The sequence below is a fragment of the Paralichthys olivaceus genome, chromosome 4 (genome assembly GCF_024713975.1).
Source record: "Paralichthys olivaceus isolate ysfri-2021 chromosome 4, ASM2471397v2, whole genome shotgun sequence".
Lineage (NCBI taxonomy): Eukaryota > Metazoa > Chordata > Actinopteri > Pleuronectiformes > Paralichthyidae > Paralichthys > Paralichthys olivaceus.
Window position 1 is genome coordinate 10,690,702 of NC_091096.1, and position 17,303 is coordinate 10,708,004.

At 39.9% G+C, this 17,303-nt stretch overlaps 3 protein-coding genes across 6 annotated transcripts in view; 2 read left to right on the plus strand and 1 right to left on the minus strand.

Moving 5' to 3' along the window:
* Window positions 1-7,698, minus strand: part of oxct1a (3-oxoacid CoA transferase 1a) — a 37,946-nt gene extending 30,248 nt beyond the window's left edge. For 2 of the 4 annotated variants that reach the window (XM_020102713.2, XM_020102712.2), the window contains exons 1-6: window positions 7,009-7,167; window positions 5,722-5,830; window positions 4,803-4,893; window positions 1,627-1,762; window positions 1,295-1,444; window positions 223-329 (exon numbers count right to left, since the gene is read on the minus strand). In XM_020102713.2, coding sequence (XP_019958272.1) covers window positions 223-329; window positions 1,295-1,444; window positions 1,627-1,762; window positions 4,803-4,893; window positions 5,722-5,830; window positions 7,009-7,107 — 692 coding nt within the window. In that variant the 5' untranslated portion in view covers window positions 7,108-7,167. Of the gene's footprint in view, window positions 1-222; window positions 330-1,294; window positions 1,445-1,626; window positions 1,763-4,802; window positions 4,894-5,721; window positions 5,831-7,008; window positions 7,168-7,566 lie in introns of those variants that run through there. The other 2 variants (XM_069523658.1, XM_069523660.1) reach the window with 2 other exon arrangements.
* rimoc1 (rab7a interacting mon1-ccz1 complex subunit 1) lies at window positions 7,407-11,591 on the plus strand. The gene is made up of 6 exons (XM_020102715.2): window positions 7,407-7,558; window positions 8,194-8,303; window positions 9,511-9,657; window positions 10,005-10,136; window positions 10,299-10,413; window positions 10,506-11,591. The coding sequence occupies exons 1-6, from the start codon at window positions 7,465-7,467 to the stop codon at window positions 10,739-10,741; spliced, it is 834 nt and encodes a 277-aa protein (XP_019958274.1). The 5' UTR covers window positions 7,407-7,464; the 3' UTR covers window positions 10,742-11,591.
* A 7-nt stretch (window positions 11,592-11,598) lies between these two features.
* fbxo4 (F-box protein 4) lies at window positions 11,599-16,352 on the plus strand. Its single transcript, XM_020102714.2, has 7 exons — window positions 11,599-11,915; window positions 12,895-13,160; window positions 13,249-13,469; window positions 13,934-14,009; window positions 14,111-14,283; window positions 14,381-14,607; window positions 15,117-16,352. The coding sequence occupies exons 1-7, from the start codon at window positions 11,748-11,750 to the stop codon at window positions 15,201-15,203; spliced, it is 1,218 nt and encodes a 405-aa protein (XP_019958273.2). The 5' UTR covers window positions 11,599-11,747; the 3' UTR covers window positions 15,204-16,352.
* Window positions 16,353-17,303: the final 951 nt, after the last annotated feature.

The following is a 17,303-nucleotide window of genomic DNA, read 5'->3' on the forward strand; positions in this document are numbered from 1 at the left end:
AGCCAGCATTTACTAGAGAGCACTGCTCTCTTGTGGAGAGATTCTTTACTGCAGCTCATTTCCATTACTCAAGCCCACCAACAGCTGAGTGGTGAACAAACACAATCAAGGTGATTAAGTTTGGAATCTGAATCCTTTACAAGATAGACAATGTCATTGCCAAAACACAACATGTGCATTCAGATGAAATCACATGAGCCATATTAAGATCCCAACAGTCACCTGAAAACAATGTTTCCAGCCCTGTCGGCCTTCCATGCCTTGATCAATGCAAAGTCTCCGGTGATGGCCTTTTCCATGATGTAGTGCCTGTTGTTGAACTCCTGGACCTGTGCACAATGACAACACAGTTCGAGAGATAAGAGACACTGGAAAAAGTCAGGGCTGAACATGGTGACATGACCCATGACATGTTCTTATAGCAAAATATGTTTAACTGTGTAAAGCAATATTTTAAAACCATTTAGAACATCATATGTTGCTCTCATTATTCAAATACATTACTGTGAGCTTGCTGCAATGCTGGAGTGCAACCAGTCAAACAACTTTGACTCATATAACCAAGGCCCAACATTCCCCTTAAATTCAATCAAGCCTAATAGATAAGTCCAAATTATGTTTCTCAGCTATGGAAGTTACAGGTTTCTAGTCTTATTTGTTTCCGTACAGAAGCTGCAAGAAACCTACCTACCACATTTAAATCCACTAGATCAACATTTTTATTTGGATCTGAACCAAATTGCAAAGAAAATTCCTGAATAAAAAACACACGCAAGCTTTAAGAAATAAATAAAACAATTCTGGATCCCCACCAAAGTGTAATGGGTTCTTTCCTCACCCATGTTCCATCCTAATTTTTTCATAATCCTGTTGACAAACAAATCAACCAACAAACAAACAAACAAACAAATGAACACAACCTCCTTGGTAGGGGTAAAAATGCACGTTTTCTCCAAACACGAGTTTCGTGCTGTGCTCTGAATACATACGTTCATAATACAAACGTGACATCTTTGCACTGACTAGTTCTGCTGTTTGTGTGTTTTTATACTGATAAATAATTCTTCTACAAGAGAAAAAAAGTTGACTTTCCTTCTGCTGAGAACAAACAAAAGGCATCAACTGAGCTCACAACCAAGAAGAAAACGGCATTTTTTATGAGGTGGATCCAAGTCCACTTTATGTATTTAGTACATCTCTGCTTGACTCTAAAAGCATAAAACAAAATAACAGAGAAAGTTGTCAAAAGGTTTGAGAAAACATCAATAGTCATCCCAAGTAAACACACTGTCACCTCTCTTTTCTCACTGGCGATGGCAATGCTGCCATCTTTGTTGTACTTGATGGGAGAGCCTCCCTCTTGGATCAGTGTGCCGTAGCCTGTGGCGGTGAAGAAAGCTGGAATTCCAGCACCACCAGCCCTGATCCTCTCTGCAAGGGTGCCCTTTGAAGAAAAAGGGTGACACATCAAGAGATGAGTAAAACAGATGAATAACAATTCATCAATTCAAACAAGTACGATGTTGAATGTTGGAATGTTACATGACTTGTAGATGTCTTTTCATGACATGTACCATTATTCCATATGCAAAATTCACGTATAAGCCTTTGTGTGTTTGAACCAACCTGTGGTGTCAGTTCCACTTCCAACTCCCCCGACAGATACTGTCGCTCAAACTCTGCATTCTCTCCAACATATGAGGAGATCATCCTCTTTATCTGCTTCGTCTTAAGCAGCAGGCCCAGCCCAAAGTTATCCACTCTGATGAAAACATTTACACAATATCAGAGGCTATAGTATAGTTTTATTATATATTATAATAACCAAGACAGAAAAGTGTGGATTCATACTAGAATTTTCATTATTTACTTAGGACATGATTCACTAAAAGGTTAATAAGAAAATGACAATAAATCTTATCAATTTAGATTATGCAAGGTGAATGTATATACTAATATTATGTAGGCTCGGTTCTTCACGCCTCTTCTCCATGTACCTTGACAGACCTGGAGCAGTTGTAGTTTTTAGATTTGTAAAGCTGACGCACAAACTCGAGTCTGCTCACGAACCATCTCAAAGGGTGCAAATACTTATAAAATCTATTATTTGGGGTTTCATAACTGAACATTTGTAGAGAAATGTCCGTGACTTTGATTCAGTGTTGTTGAAAAATATAAAAAGATTTTTTATATTCCCTCTACAGCTTGTCAAGTTTCAATTGTCCCTGCTCTTTGACTGTGACTATTACTACAACTCTGCAAAAAGGTTATTGAAGGTTTTAACAATGCAAACCAAATCAGATGGCTCCTGTTTGATCTTAAAGGCTTACTATAAGCTATTTACATCTGTAGTTAAAACTCATAACTGTATAGCCTGGAGTAACCACTCGGACCATGGTCATTTGTGACCATCGCTTTGTCAATAAACTATGAAAGAATAGTCTTCATAAAACACATAAAGTTGCTTTAAACTGGGTCCTGTCTTGTGAAACAATATAAAAGTAGTATTATAGCAAACATTTCATGTGGCATTTCCTGCCCTGTCTAATACAACACAGTTTAATCACCTCATTTCTGAAAGTCACTTTGGACAAAAGAATCAGCTCAATGACATGCAAAAAAAAAAGAAACCCAAGAAGCTGAGAATCAGTAACTGTTTTGTCTTCATCTCTAATCTCAGGTCAGCTGACAACACTATCTAGGCCATGTTTGTTCATAACACCAAAAACAGATGAATGTGATAAAACTCTGAGTATGTGCAGTTTGTGTGCCTCTGGGCTAAAGCTATGTCAAATTTAAAATAAGATCAAGTGGACAGACTATGGTGAACTTCAATGTACAATGAGAAATGACCTTTTCAAACCAAATGCTAAAAGTTCATGGATCAGAGAGATTTACAGCAGTTATCTTGAACATAAATGCCACTGCCTTTATAGAATCTATTCTATTTGTGTAAAATGCCTGAAGCTGCTGATTGAACAGTAAGCATTGAGCTACACAGGGTTCTTTCACAACTAAATAATCTCCTTTTGTGTGTTGTCAGTGATTGCTAATAAATACACAAAAACTATATTTTTAGGATATTTTCATTCAAATTAAACCAATTTTTCAAACCTCTCAACTAGTAGTTTGTAAAAATTCCTCCAGGCCTTTGGCAAGAAGTTTCAGGGCATGAAAAGTAAATAAATGGAACTGAACATATTTGTTAAGTTGTATTTAATGTTAAACCGGTTGACTTTCGAAACACGTGTTTTCCACAGCAGTATTGTCATCCTGCCTCCAGGACGCTTTACCCATGGGCCACCCCTCGCCTGAATGTTCCTCAGAAACAATTTGCTCAGAAACTACACAGAAGAGACAATATGGCCAGTACTTTCAAGTGGTTACAGTATTCCCCAAAAAATACTGTCTGCAGAAAGAAAACATTTAGGAGAGAGATGTTTGGTCTGGGGGAACGCCTGACTCAAGCAAACAATCCGAGTAGCTCTTCCACAAATCGATATCCACCAAATATCAAAGTCCACAAAAAAGTGTAGTGAGGCACTAACTCACTTCACAAGCCTGAGTTTTTAAAGGCTATAACAACCACTGACACAGAGAAATGTATTAATGTAGTGGCACAGAGAGAGCGCTTGTCCTTTTCAAAGTTGAGTCTCAACTCTATCTAAGGTGGATCCCTAGTGGCCTCAGTAAAAATGTAGTTGTAGTGTTCAGTTTCTAAAAGTTACTCAAAATAGCCACCATCATCATTTATATCTCAGTCGATGCGGTTAGGTTTAAGTTACTGCTCAAGTTTCAGTCTTGCTGTGTCAACAACCAAGGAAGTGATTACTGAGTGGCAGCACATTGAGTTTTAATCATGGAAGAAAACATGACACTTGAAAAAAACTGTTTCCAAGTGAGCAAGGAAACATTAACAATCTTTCCAGGAGGATTGTAGTGAAACGCTCCAGTTGTCAGAGTATAAGGTCAGCCACTCAATGGTTAGCTACACAGCTACTCGCTCCCAGCTGAGCTTGGGCAAGAGGCGGGCACCCCAGACAGGTCACCAGCCTATCACAGGGCTGACATATGAATACAAACAACCATTCACATTCACACCCAGAGGGAATTTAGAGTCACCTATTAACCTAACCTGCTTGTCCTTGTACTGTGACAGGAAGCAACAGAACCCAGAGAAAACTAACAGACAAAAGGGAGAACACAGGGGAGAACTTGCAAACTCCACACAGAAGAGGCTGTGCCACTGTACCACCGAGCCACCCTGTTTAAGCTTCAGTTGTGTCTTGCATTTGATTCCAGAGTCCTCTAGTTTCAGATACTACAAATGTAAGTTTGCAATGAAAAGACAGGGCACATAATAAAGAGGATTATGGTCAGTAGCAGCTGACAGTCATGTGCCAAATGGTAAACCTGTGAAAGTGAGACTCTACCAGCATCACAAATGATCACCTGGCCATTCATCACACCTTCTGCCTGTGCCTGCAGCTCTGATCTCTGGCATCACTCCAACTTAACTAGCTTATTTGAAGATATGCAACAAGTTCAACAATACCCCTCAGATTTGAGTAAGAGTAATTATACCCTGAAAGTACATACTTATTTTACTTTTCCTAGAAATGAAAAATCTCTTTCATGTCTACAAAATTAGTGATCAATCTAGCTCCTAGAATATTCAAGATGGGTTAACACTGTCACCAGTGATTCAGTTGTGAATCCAAACTCACCTCTATAAACACAATTATTACAGAAAAAGTTGTAAGCACCGGCATTTGTATACATGTATACACATACACACTCACCCTGCATTGTTGCTGACTGCAGTGAGACCTCTCACACCAGTCTTCAGTAAACTGTTGATAAGATTCTCTGGGATGCCACATAATCCAAAACCTGAGTTGAAGCACAGAAAACAAAGTGATGAATAATAAAAAAAAAAGTTGAAACAATTTGTGAAAGAGTGCCTGCCGTGGAGCTGCTGGAACCAGAAAAGTTTTGCATTGTGTGCAAACACTGAAAAGTTTCCAACTCTGCAAGAACAAAAGCCTAAAGTGACATTTGAATATGATAGCGAGTGTGCAAAACTAATGCAGGCATTTGGTGACAAGTTCCACGATGTGATATACAAACCAAAGGTAATAAAGTTATTAATCAAACAAATGGTTTAATGTGGAACAAGTTGTTGTGCCTGGAAACCCACAACACAAATCATTGAGCTCACAAGCATTGAAAAGCTCAGACTTAAGAACAGACGCTTACAAAGACTCAGGACGGCTCAACACAGACCTGAACCTGAAAAACCATCTGCAAGTAACACATCACTTCCATCTGACAACAGATGCCCCGCCAAAGAGAAACCTGTCATTTTAGAGAGGTTAGTGTGATTTGTGGTCAGTAATTGAATATGGCTCTTAAAGAATGGTGAACCATTGTAATTCGACTCCTGGGTGTTAATGTTTACATTTCTAACATTACAATGAGGCTGATTTCTGCTTATCTGTTTTTTTTTTTTTTTTTTTTTTTTACCCCTCACGTGTGGCACAATGGAAAATATGTTTAACAATGTCACTGTGAACTTGACTATAAATAAGAGCTGTGGAATATGTGTTGGCTGCGTTTGTGGACTGTAATCAAACAGCATGCCAAAGAGTTCAAGCTCACTTGGGTATTAAATGTTCAGTTCACAACACTTTAAGTTAGTCACTTTACAGTACATCTTACCTCCCACCAGGATTGTAGCTCCACTGGGGATATCTTTTACTGCATCTGCAGGGTCCGAGTAGAACTCTGAATTTCTCTGGCTGGAGGTGGAAAAGTAACAGCCACAGGTCTGTAGAAAGCAGAACAAGATGTGTGTAAAACATAAAATGTGTTCAATTATTTTCCTAAAAAGAGTTCCAACAACATTAACATGCTGCAAGTGGTTCTGCATAAAAGTGGATCGGTTTAGTGCTCAAAAATGCGAGTTAAAAGAAAAAGTTCCATGTGAGGGCAGCCAATATACCCAGCTTAAGTGGTTTATCTAGTTTATTCAGCTGAAGAAGGGAAAGATAAGCAGCGCAAATCCTCAAACAAAAGGAGCGGAGATGTAGGGCAACCCACAGCCAAGAGCACGGTCCCAGAGTTAGCGCAGCTCTCAAAAATAGAAATCATTGAAAACGGTACCTGTGGTGCTCAAATCATTTCAAAAACATTCTCTAGTGTATTATCAAAACCATGACCATTATATTGCCTATTATGTAATGCAGTGATGACCACTTTATCATGAGAAACATTCTCGAAATAATGACAAACCAAATCAAAACTAGCCAATGCTGTCAGTAATGCACTCCTGTTATAGAATGGTATTACTGGTCTTAGAATAATTGGCTGTACATATGAACACAGTGTATTTGTAATCACTTCCTCTGCACATCTCTCACTTCCCCATTATCTTCCCCTTATTTAACCTTCCCATTGCACTTCTGTATATACTGTTATACGTCATATGTATTTAATTGCTGATTTCTGAATGACAATAAAGTGAATCTAATCTGAACTGAGAGAAACAGTGACGGGCGGGCGGACACACACACACACACACACACACACACACACACACACACACACACACAGTCAATGGACGCACTCACTATATCGCAGCTTGTTCGACTAATAATCCACATGTGAGTTCAGTCGCTGCTCAAATGAAAACACTGTGCGTATCTTGGACTTGTGTAACTGTGCTGCGGGATGTGTCGCTGCGTGTTTAAAGGACACGCAGGGACATAATGAGCTAGAGGTCAGTTCACCACATCATCGAAAAGTTAACTTCGGTCAAACTGAAAGAAAACGTGGAGACTGTTGAACTAGCCGCCAGGATTCACTTGATCCTTAAATCCTGAAGAGCGGAGAGAATAAAACCTCAAGTTAACATCATGACCTTTTTATTGTTTCCTCCAGACGTTTGCATTAACCTCCTTTCACTTGGTTTGTTTTTCTGCAGCTCGTCGCCATGTGAATACTGACCTTGCTCCCCGGGTGGTCGTTGTATTCGGTTCTGCGGGGACCTGAGATGTTTCTGAGGAATAGACGCTCCGCTCTGCACACAGCTCTGAGGGCCGCCATGTTTGGGAGATTCACACTGAGGAGGATGAAGAGGAGGAGGAGGATGATGAAGGGGGGGGGTTAGCGGAGAACAAGAGCGTCAAAAGTCAGAACGTCAGCAGCGGTGCTAACGACGAGCTAGCACATGCTAACGTGACTTCCACCTCCGAGCGTGGGCTGCCATTCTTAAACCTCGGCGATAAGCAAAGACGAGACGCGGACGATTTCACGGTTTTTATCGCTGCACCGGGCGCGTGCACGCTCATGTTCGAACCCCGCGCCGCTGCCCTGGAAACGGGCGGCGGTGACATGCGAGAGCACGTGAGTAACCCCACCCCCCTCCTCCTCCCGCCGCTCACGTGACTCATAGTTTTAGTCATGGCCGACGACTACAGGCGACAAGGTTTCGAGTTGGAGAGAAGGATATTCGAGTTGGACGTCAAGTGTTCGAGTCTCAGAGCCGAGAAGCAAGGTACCGACCTGTTGTTGTTATTTCCGCCCTCACCGCCGCTGTCTGCGAGTCCAGCCGTCCGTTCCTGTTTATTAGCCAACTAGCAGGCTAGCTAACGTTACCTAACGTAGCTTGCAACCATAACAACAACAGCTGCTGTCTGATGAAATGCTGCACGTTGACTCATGTACTTATACCAACAGTTACCTCCCAGGTGGCCAGGTGTTCACTTAGTTGTGTTTCGTTACGTGTACTCTCTGACTGGTGCTTATATTTCTGGTTATACGTGTTCACGAGTTAACCGCTAGCGCAAGTTCGCTAATGTTAGCTAAAATGCATCATTGTTGACAAACGTGTAGCTGACCACGCACGATGCTGCCCAAAGCTAAATGAACCAGAGCTGAGATCCCATTGATACAACATCGCTAGTGTCTCTGCTAAATGAACCTTTGTGTGCAGATGTATGTGCATTTAGTCCACATGTTGTTCCAGGATTTTCACTACACTGTCACGTTGCATTTTCCGTTTTACAAGCATCAAACCATGTTTAAATTTAAATTTGTAGCGTATACATTTATAAAAGATATCGATCACACACAGCACACTAGATTTCTTCTGTTTATATTTATATTTGTTAACATGTCGTTCTTCCACAGATGACGACTATTTACAGAATGCGTCTGCCATACTAGACAAGTTGAAAAGCTATTACAGACAAGGAGGGGAGAGTAGCAACCTGTCCAAGCTGCTTCAGGATTACACACAGGTACCTCAAACTGCATGAACTGTCCAGAGCCATGTTCAAGTAACTATTTAGATTATAATAAATCAGAAGATTGTGATTGTCATTTTAATTTCCCTGCACACAGGGTGATTGAAACTCCATAGTGCATCTGACGAAGAGTGGGAATACACAAATGTATTTAGTCATGATTGATTACAGAAAACAGGGGAAAGTATCCTGAAATGTGTTCAGGCAAATCCAGCAAATGATTGGCATTTCATGACTTGAGCAAATGTGAATTGTTATATTTCTTTTGAGTAATTTATATTTCTATACTCCTATAAAGATCAGACACGGAGAGGTTCCTCACTTTGGAATTCAAAATCATATACAGTGCATCTACCATTGGTGTTGATATTTCTTTTGGATACTAATACCATGGCTTTATAAATGTGGGAGTGAACTTTATGCCCATGTTGTGAAAGAAAAAACCCTAAAGCTTTAATCGAAAACTTAACAGCTGCCAGGTCCAAAGGGCTTTTTAGATCAGGGAGAATCAAAGTTGTGATGGAGTTAGTTGTTAGTTACATATTGTTTTTTGGCGATCTTTGTTATGTAAAGTAGCATAAACCCATAATGAGTTAAAGGTTTTATATTAATGCATCACTGTTTACCAGTTTCTTTTTGAGATCTGTAATAAGAGGTTTGGAGAAGAGGCAACACATGTGGCTACCACTATCTGGCAGATATTTTATGTATCATCCCTGATTTGATCCCCCTTTTTAATGAAGTCATTTATTGACAAGTGGAAGGTAGTGATTTCTGACATCTAAACAGATTATTTTAGTTTGAAAATATTACCTCCAGGGTTAAATAGCTGTCCAATTGACAATTTAAAGTGTTATTCATATCATGTAACAGTACCAAAAGGCAATGTTTGCTAGGAAGTGATTGAATGTTTACATTAGCTGTCGTCTAATAGTAGCTAATGGGTTATCAAACATATTTTATAATATTTTTTTTCAAATTAATCTCCTGTTTGTTTTACCAGTTGCTGATCAACTCTAAATCAGTGAAATGATAACAATGTGCCAGAATCCGCATGTTTATACAACTTGCATATTGCAACACAATAGTATCTCATAATCATTTTGACAACAGCATTAGAGCTTCCCACTCTGGCTGTGACATCAGAGGGAAATGACCACCTTTCTTTGCTGTTGTAATATATTTGTTTTTCATCATCTAGGTGATTCTAGACATCACATTTTATGAAGAGAATAAACTGGTGGACCAGGAGTTCCCTGAAGACTGTTCACCATTTAAAATCCAGCAGTTGCTGCAAGATCTGACCGAGCCAGAGGTTTTGGCTGGGAGGTTAGCACCAGCACAGGAGGTATGCATTTGTGTCTCTCTAAACAACTTGGTTGGTGATGTGACTGTGTCATGTGATCAATAAAGTGCTTGACATGAAATCAGGATAGTAACATCACAATGCATTTAACTGTATAGTTAATTATCTGGGGAAAACTATGTAGAAGGGTATAAAAGAAATTTAAACAATATTAGCCCGACTTAAAATGTATCAGACCCTGTCTGATTATTTTCTTTTGTGGTTAAAGTATTTCCTGTAATATGTTTGTTCCACTTTATTTTCTCTTTGGTTTAGAGTGTCGTCAAACACATTTTGATGCTTCTATGTCATTGTGTGACAGCACTATTCATGCCTGTGGTCTGTGACAGGTGCAGTCTGTGTTGGGTCTGGAGCTGTTAGAATGCCTCTATTGGAGACGTGGAGCTCTGCTGTACATGTACTGCCACACCCTTCATCAACGAAAACAGTGGATCAAGAAAAACAAGGATACATTCCTAAAGGTACTACACTCTGAAAAGATTTATGTAGATTCACTTAGTTGTGATCATACTTACAGGTGTGGGCTGGTCTGACAAAATATAGTTGTTGTTTTTTTGGTTTTGTTTTGTGCTGATATACTGATATTAAGTGTAATTTTCATCTGACTGAATTTTTAAATCCAGTGTATTCAGGAAGGTGTGCGCTACCTGATGCGGATGCTGCAGGTGAGAAACTCTGTGAAGATCAATGATGGGGTGGTGCTCCATGACACTGCTACTGCAGGCTTCCTATCTGAAGGTAAATATGTCGTCACTTATCTTTACTTAACAGAAATGTTCTTGCTGCTCTCTATGTGATCAAACTCGCTGCTTGCTTATATTTCTGGCCAGGCATCTTCTCAGATACACACCTGCTGACAATGATGTACATCGGGGAAATGTGTTTCTGGGCCGTCAAGTATGAGGACTGCAGCGCTGACACCATGGATCGGAAAGAAGATCGCCTGCAGTTTCGGGACATTGGCACTCAGATCCTCAACAAATATGTGCTTGCCTGCGAGGGACCTCTGCAAGGCCAAGGTTGGAACACGGAGAATGCCAAGGAAATTCTTAGTATTCTACAGTGAACAACGCTGCTCCTGTGTTGACGTTGCCCTCAGGCACAGATCTAAGTTCAGTATTCAAATGTGTGTCGACCCCAAATAAAAATTGAACCCATCAGGTGGGGTGTAATGTTGTGGAAGCTTAAGGGGAGGCACGAGGAGTATGTGAAGAGAGTCTTTGGATCAGTGTCTACTGGCAACCTCATCAAATGCCAAACGGCCCGTGGCCAAAGCAGGTGAATGTGAGGTTAGAAAGTCTTAGAGCGGTGGTGTAAAAGTGGCAGGTGCTGAAGAGGAGGCTGTTGAATTTTTTTTTTGCCCTGTCCTGCTGAAAAAGCAGTTATCATCCTGATCACAGACTGTTGACTGGGGCACTTGTTTTGCTCTAAGAATGTGTTATAATCATATTAATATAAAAAAAGGTTATTAATAAAATTGACCTTTTTTTGATTTCTTTTTTTAAGATTGTTACAAGTTTAAAGATAATCCAGCTGGAGATGAGACATTGCACAGTAACATTTTATTTATTGTTTTGTTTCCATTTTGTTATGCTTTTAATATATTATAATTGCATATACATGAACTATGTATGTGTGTATAAAAACACACGAGGTCAACAAGAGGTGTTAAAAAACAATAATGACGTATTCATGACCATTTGAGGTGTGTTCAGATTTGTTCATACCAGCTTTGTAATGCACCACTTGTATTCCCATCTATTGCAAGTTTTTGTTTTTCTGCCACTTGAGTAACTTTGATAGTATAACTATAAGTAGACATTCTGTGTTGTTTGGACGAAAATCATTTTCTGTTTTTTATGTCCTCGTTGACAATAAACACGCCCGTTTTAAGAAAATAAATTGTTTTGCAACTACTCAAAGTTCAGGTTTTCATAGAACTACAGTACCCACAATGCCGCACTGCCGCCAGCAACGAGGAAGCATGTCAGGAGGAAACGAAAACGTCAAACATGAAGTCGTGTGATCCCTTCGCTACGAGTTAGTGTCTATGTCATCGCACATTTGGCGACATGGCCGGAAAGATGCAGCAGCTCAGTGAGTCTGTGGTGATCCGCAGCCTCAGGAGCTTCAGAGACGCTTATTTCTCAAACAGCCGAGGAGCAGTGAACCGAGACATGACAGCAGCTGGAGACACGGGGGACGAAGACACAGAGCCGGGGCTGTTGGACAGTTTACCGGTGAGACAAATCACACTTCAAGCAATCCGTAAATAAATGTCTGTATACACATCTCATCCGTCAAGGTGGGACTGACTTCGACATTTGTAAAGTTCCTCTCTTTACTTTGTATAAAGTTCAAATGATCTAAAGCCTATTAAGGTTACATTGTTGTTGTTTTTAAAACTATTTCAGACATTCATACAAAAAGAATCCTACTTAACCAGATACATAATATAGAAGTCAATAAGAGACACATGAAAACATCATTGTAAAACCTGCCATGGAAACACAGAACAATAAACACAATGTAACTTAGGTGAGAATCATATTAACATACATTTAACTCTGGAGCACAGTTCTACTGTCTGACATCTTTTAATTGTCACTTTTCAATATATTGACACAATATTCAGTTGAATTTCTTTACATTTACATTTTTAGATGTGACGTTTAAGAAGAGACATTAACAGTTTAATTACAGATGAGTTCTTTTTTTTCATACCTTTTTCCCTGAAAAAGTAGAAGTTATCCAAGACAAATATATAATTTGTATATAATGATTCTATAATATAATTATCTGCCAGTATTTATACACTTATAAACAAGATGGAATCAAGGTTAAGTTGTACCAGAGGTGAATGAGCCCGGAGATGAAAATAAACTTTATTTCCTGCACTGTTTTTCATGAAAACAGCGTCAGTAAACTTTGGCATTGAAAACAATAAAGATAACACATAAACATTAAAATGCTATCATTTCCTTTTTTTCTTTGTCTCTTGTCACTTCTCTCTCCATGACGCTTCTCTCTGTTGTTGTTTTTCATCTAAGTATATATTTCTGTTGACTGTTCAGACAAGGCGAGAAGTGAAAATGAAAATGTCTAATAAGCACATAATCAATGAAACACAGCACCAGGCTTATTAATGTAAGGACTCACATGTTAAGGATCACAAGCTGAAGAAACAATAGTAATGAAAATATCCTGTCCTCCGTCAAGGTGGACCTGCAGTTCCTCATCATGACCCTTCTGTCTCCTGCCGATATCTGCCGACTGGGAGCCACCAGTCGCTACTGGCGGGCCATGGTTAGAGATCCAATACTGTGGAGGTATTTCCTGCTCAGAGACATGCCGCACTGGTCCTCCATTGATCATTTGACAATGCCCCAGCTGGAGATGTTGAATGCACCGATAATCAATGAAGACGAGAGCCTGGCTGAAGGAGAGGACAAAGGGATGGAATCAAAATGTGACTTCATGTCAGAGTGGGTGTCTTTGTCTGCTTTGTCAAGGTCAGTTGGAAACTCCTGTATTAGCATTAGTAACAGTGTGGTCTGTTCTCGACTGTGACAGATACCTGAGGGGCTGCCCATCCTGCAGGCAGCAGTGGCTTCCTTCACGGCCAGCGTATGTGCGTGTGACCTCATTTCTTCAGTCTCTGGTGCCCTCGTCTGAGCCACGTTATGCCATGTTTGGCCCCGGCATGGAACACCTGGATGTTTCTTTAGTCACGCGGCTCATGTATGCACCAGAAGTGCTTCCTGTGTCGGGCACTCCTCAAAGACAGATAAACGGTGAGAAACCTGTGATAAACCTCTGTCTTAAAATAAACGCTGCTGTCACTGGAATTGGATTGTTTCATACTCAAAGTGTAGAACTGAAGCTATACATGCACACCCCCATCAAGGCTGATGTCCAATCTCTCCATGTTGAAGAAAGTTGACAAACCATAAAAAGTCCCCTAATGAAACCACCTTTAAAGTGACGTGATCTTGATTTAAATATTTGTATTCGTTAATTATCCTCTGAGAAATCAATGAAAGCGTCAAAAAATGCCCCAAGTTCCTGGATCTGGTTCTTTTGTGACCCATAATGCATCTTTTTATTAAAGTGTGCGGTTATCTGTTTATCTTGCTTGTTGTAGGTTTATTTGCCTACCGTTAGGTGGCAGTATAGGCCCGTGATTGTTACCTACATATGTTCTATCAGCTAAGACACCCCGAGTATGCAACTAACCACCCACCTTCATTTATCCCAGGTATTGGCTCAGGGATCAGTTACATGTTCAACAACCAACACAAATTTAATATCCTGACTCTGTACTCAACCAATAGGTAAGAACTCAGCAGCTTACGTTACCACGAGTTGCTTTATTTCTAGTTTTCTGCATGTCGCTGTGTTTTCTTTATGGTCACAAAACTGTATTTGTTTGCAGGGCAGAAAGGGAACGAGCCAGAGTGGAGCAGCGGAGCATCAATAATAAACTTTTTATCATTGATGGAACAGATGAGTCAGGTTCCCCCATCTACAGCCCTGCCCCTCAGGTCCAGCAAGTGTGGCAGGTGGTGGATGGTTTCATCTATGTCGCCAACGCAGAGCCAGGAAGAGGTGAGATGATGATCTGTGTTCATATTTGCGTCTTCTGCACGTTGGCTGTTGAATCATGAGCGCGGGACATTTGCGTGAACAACCGTGTTTTTAACAGACGGGGGGCAGTCCGAGGTGGCTCAGATCCAGGCTGTGCTGAGCCCAGTGAGGGGCTCCACATCCAGGCCTTTGCTGGTGCTCTCCTGTGTCTCCAGAGAAGAACCGGAAGCTGTTAGCGCTACCAGTCAGCAGAGCAGTTCACACAGAAACACAGCCATGCGTCGAACTCCCTGTGTTGAGATGGCAAAAAGACTCGGCCTACATCAAGTGACCAACCCCTGGATGGTAACTGTTACTAACTATTTCATTTATGGGCCTTTTATTCCAGCAGACACAGGAAGAGAACAGGTTAAAGTGAATGATAGTCAGAGTTCTTGTATTTTTCATGCTTGCTCACCGTCACATACTCATGTCTTCCTGAGACTCTGGAACTGAGTTGAACCTCTGTTTTTTTTTACCAAAATGAGATGTTATGTGAAGGTAAACCCACTAAAAGGTGATTGTGACTCATTTCCCATCTTCAGTAGACACTTTTTTTTTTAAATTAGCGTGTTCACCCGCGTGTCTCGTTTCCATCACCGCCAAACGGACCCGGAGCCGATAAAGACATGATTCTTTTGACCAGGGTGTTATTGGGTTTTTTGTCCAGTGGAAAATGGGGCTGTTAACGGTAACACTTGCTCTTCCTTTCATGATATGTCAAATTGTCTGCTTTGAAAAACAGGCCTTTTAACCAACCTGTGTCAATATGAGTGGATTTGAACCCCATGCTTGTGTTTCTCTGTGGTGATCAGGTGCAGGATACGGTGGCAGAATCCCTGTCAGGGATACTGGATGGCATTTCCTGGCTGCTGAGATGTTCTGGAGTCAAACTACGGTAGCTAGTTCCCTCAACTCCTGTTGCCTCCAGATGGATTAAAAACACAGACCTGACGGCTGCATTATCCCGACTTCAAAACACACTGGGGCATTTGCTGAGAAATGTGCACCACATGTACGCCTACTTTGTCAGGACTAGAGTGCTGCCTGTGACGGCTAATGAATTGGATGAGCAACAGAAGAGACTGACTATTATTCATCTGGATGAGCTAACGCAGACTCTGTTCTTCATAATAGTAATAAACTTAGTTTATATAGCACAAAACAACCACTACAAGGTGCTTCACAATCAAGAACAAGCAACAGACAGCAGGGAACAATCATAGCCGGCACACAAAGAACTTCGGTTTGATGTAATGATAAAATAATGAAGAAAATTTGAGACCTTGGAGAAACAGATAAAATAAATAACAGAAAAATTATTGAGTAAAAAGCTTGAAGTGAAAAACAATAATTTGACAAAGTAGAAATAATATTTTGATGAAGTATACTTAGAGAAGGCAGTGAATCTTCCTGCCTATAGGTTCTCCTGGTAGGTGACGGTATAAATATGAATTACAGTAAGATAGAAAATCAAAGTGACTCCACAAACTGGTTTGATCAACATTGTGTTTGGAAGGAACCGAAGCGTTAGTCATTTTGGATGTAAGAACACGGTGGGTTCAGGTTTATTTTATTTGAAGAGACAATGTACAGCAATGTCTTTGGCATGACATTATTCAATACTCATGATGTAGTACTTTAAAGAATGGAAATATGAAATGAATTTTATTGCTAAAAACCTTTATTGATGCTTTACTCCTGTCTTCTTTTTCTTTATTTGTATTGAGTGTGTGCCAACAACCCTCCAGCTGGTATAATTTCATAAAAACCACAGGCTTTTGATCAATGATTTCTTCTCACATTTTACAAAGATGTGGCTTTTGCATTTTAACTAGAATACAAGCAACTTAATTAATTGTTTTTAATTAATGTTAAATACTTTATGTCTAAGTGGTAAGTGGATTGTATTTATATACCACCTTTCTCACATTAATGCTGAATACTGTTCTTAGTTTAAGATGTTTGACTTTCTAAATGTTTATTTGTTGCACTGCTGCTTTTTTCTAACATAATTCCAAAATTAAAGTTTTTTTTAATGGTGCTTAAAACCTCTCTATGTATGAGGCATGTTTTCTGTCTTTTTTCTGTCTTTCCTTTATTAGTTATTCTTTCTATCTCATGCACATAGTCCCATGCGAGCAGTGGAAGCTATTTACTTCCTACTCTGTTAACTGGTGCCCTGTGCTTCCTTTCCTCTGAGGTCACAACTGGCCTCATATGTATGTGCGTGTGCAAGTATGGAAGAATACCCTGTTGTGGCCACCAGGGAGCGCAACTAATTACTGAATGATTCACTGCTGGATTAATGAAAGTTTGGCCTTTTCAACTGCTTTAGTTTTTTTCTTTATCCTCGATTTGAATTCAGAATTCTAGAGTTGTTGGAAGAAACTTATTGACATGTTTTCTGGAATAAATCAGATTATGTAAATAATACAGCCAAAGCCAAAGTCAAAACATGGACTGCTGGAATAGGACACAACCTGCCTCTACATGGAGCCAGGTACTAAATTATAGTATGACAAGTGAAGTGGTTCCATAACCACAGAGACATAAAATGTGAGAAATTATATTTACAGATGCATAATAATCACACAGGAGCATCAAGTATAATTATTAATGTCATCTCACTTTCATTTGGTGTGTATGTATAGCTGTATATATATTTTCTATCGCTATTGCTATTTTCATTATTATATAGTTTAAGTTTCTCTCTGTGGCTGTAATTGTTTAAAGGTTCAGTGTGTAGAATTTTGTTACAACTAGTGGTGACGTTGCATGTAGCAGCTGGATACGCCTCACCTCACCCTCCCCTTGACAGAGAACCTGTGGTAGCCTTCAGTTGCCATAAAAACTCAAAGTTTGGAATATTGTATAAATTGGATATAGAAAACAACTGTGATAAATGTCTCTTTATTCCATCTGCACATGTGGCTGTTAGCAAACATGAAGAATACACAAAAGATTCTGCAATACAAAAAATTACATACAACTCCTCGGTT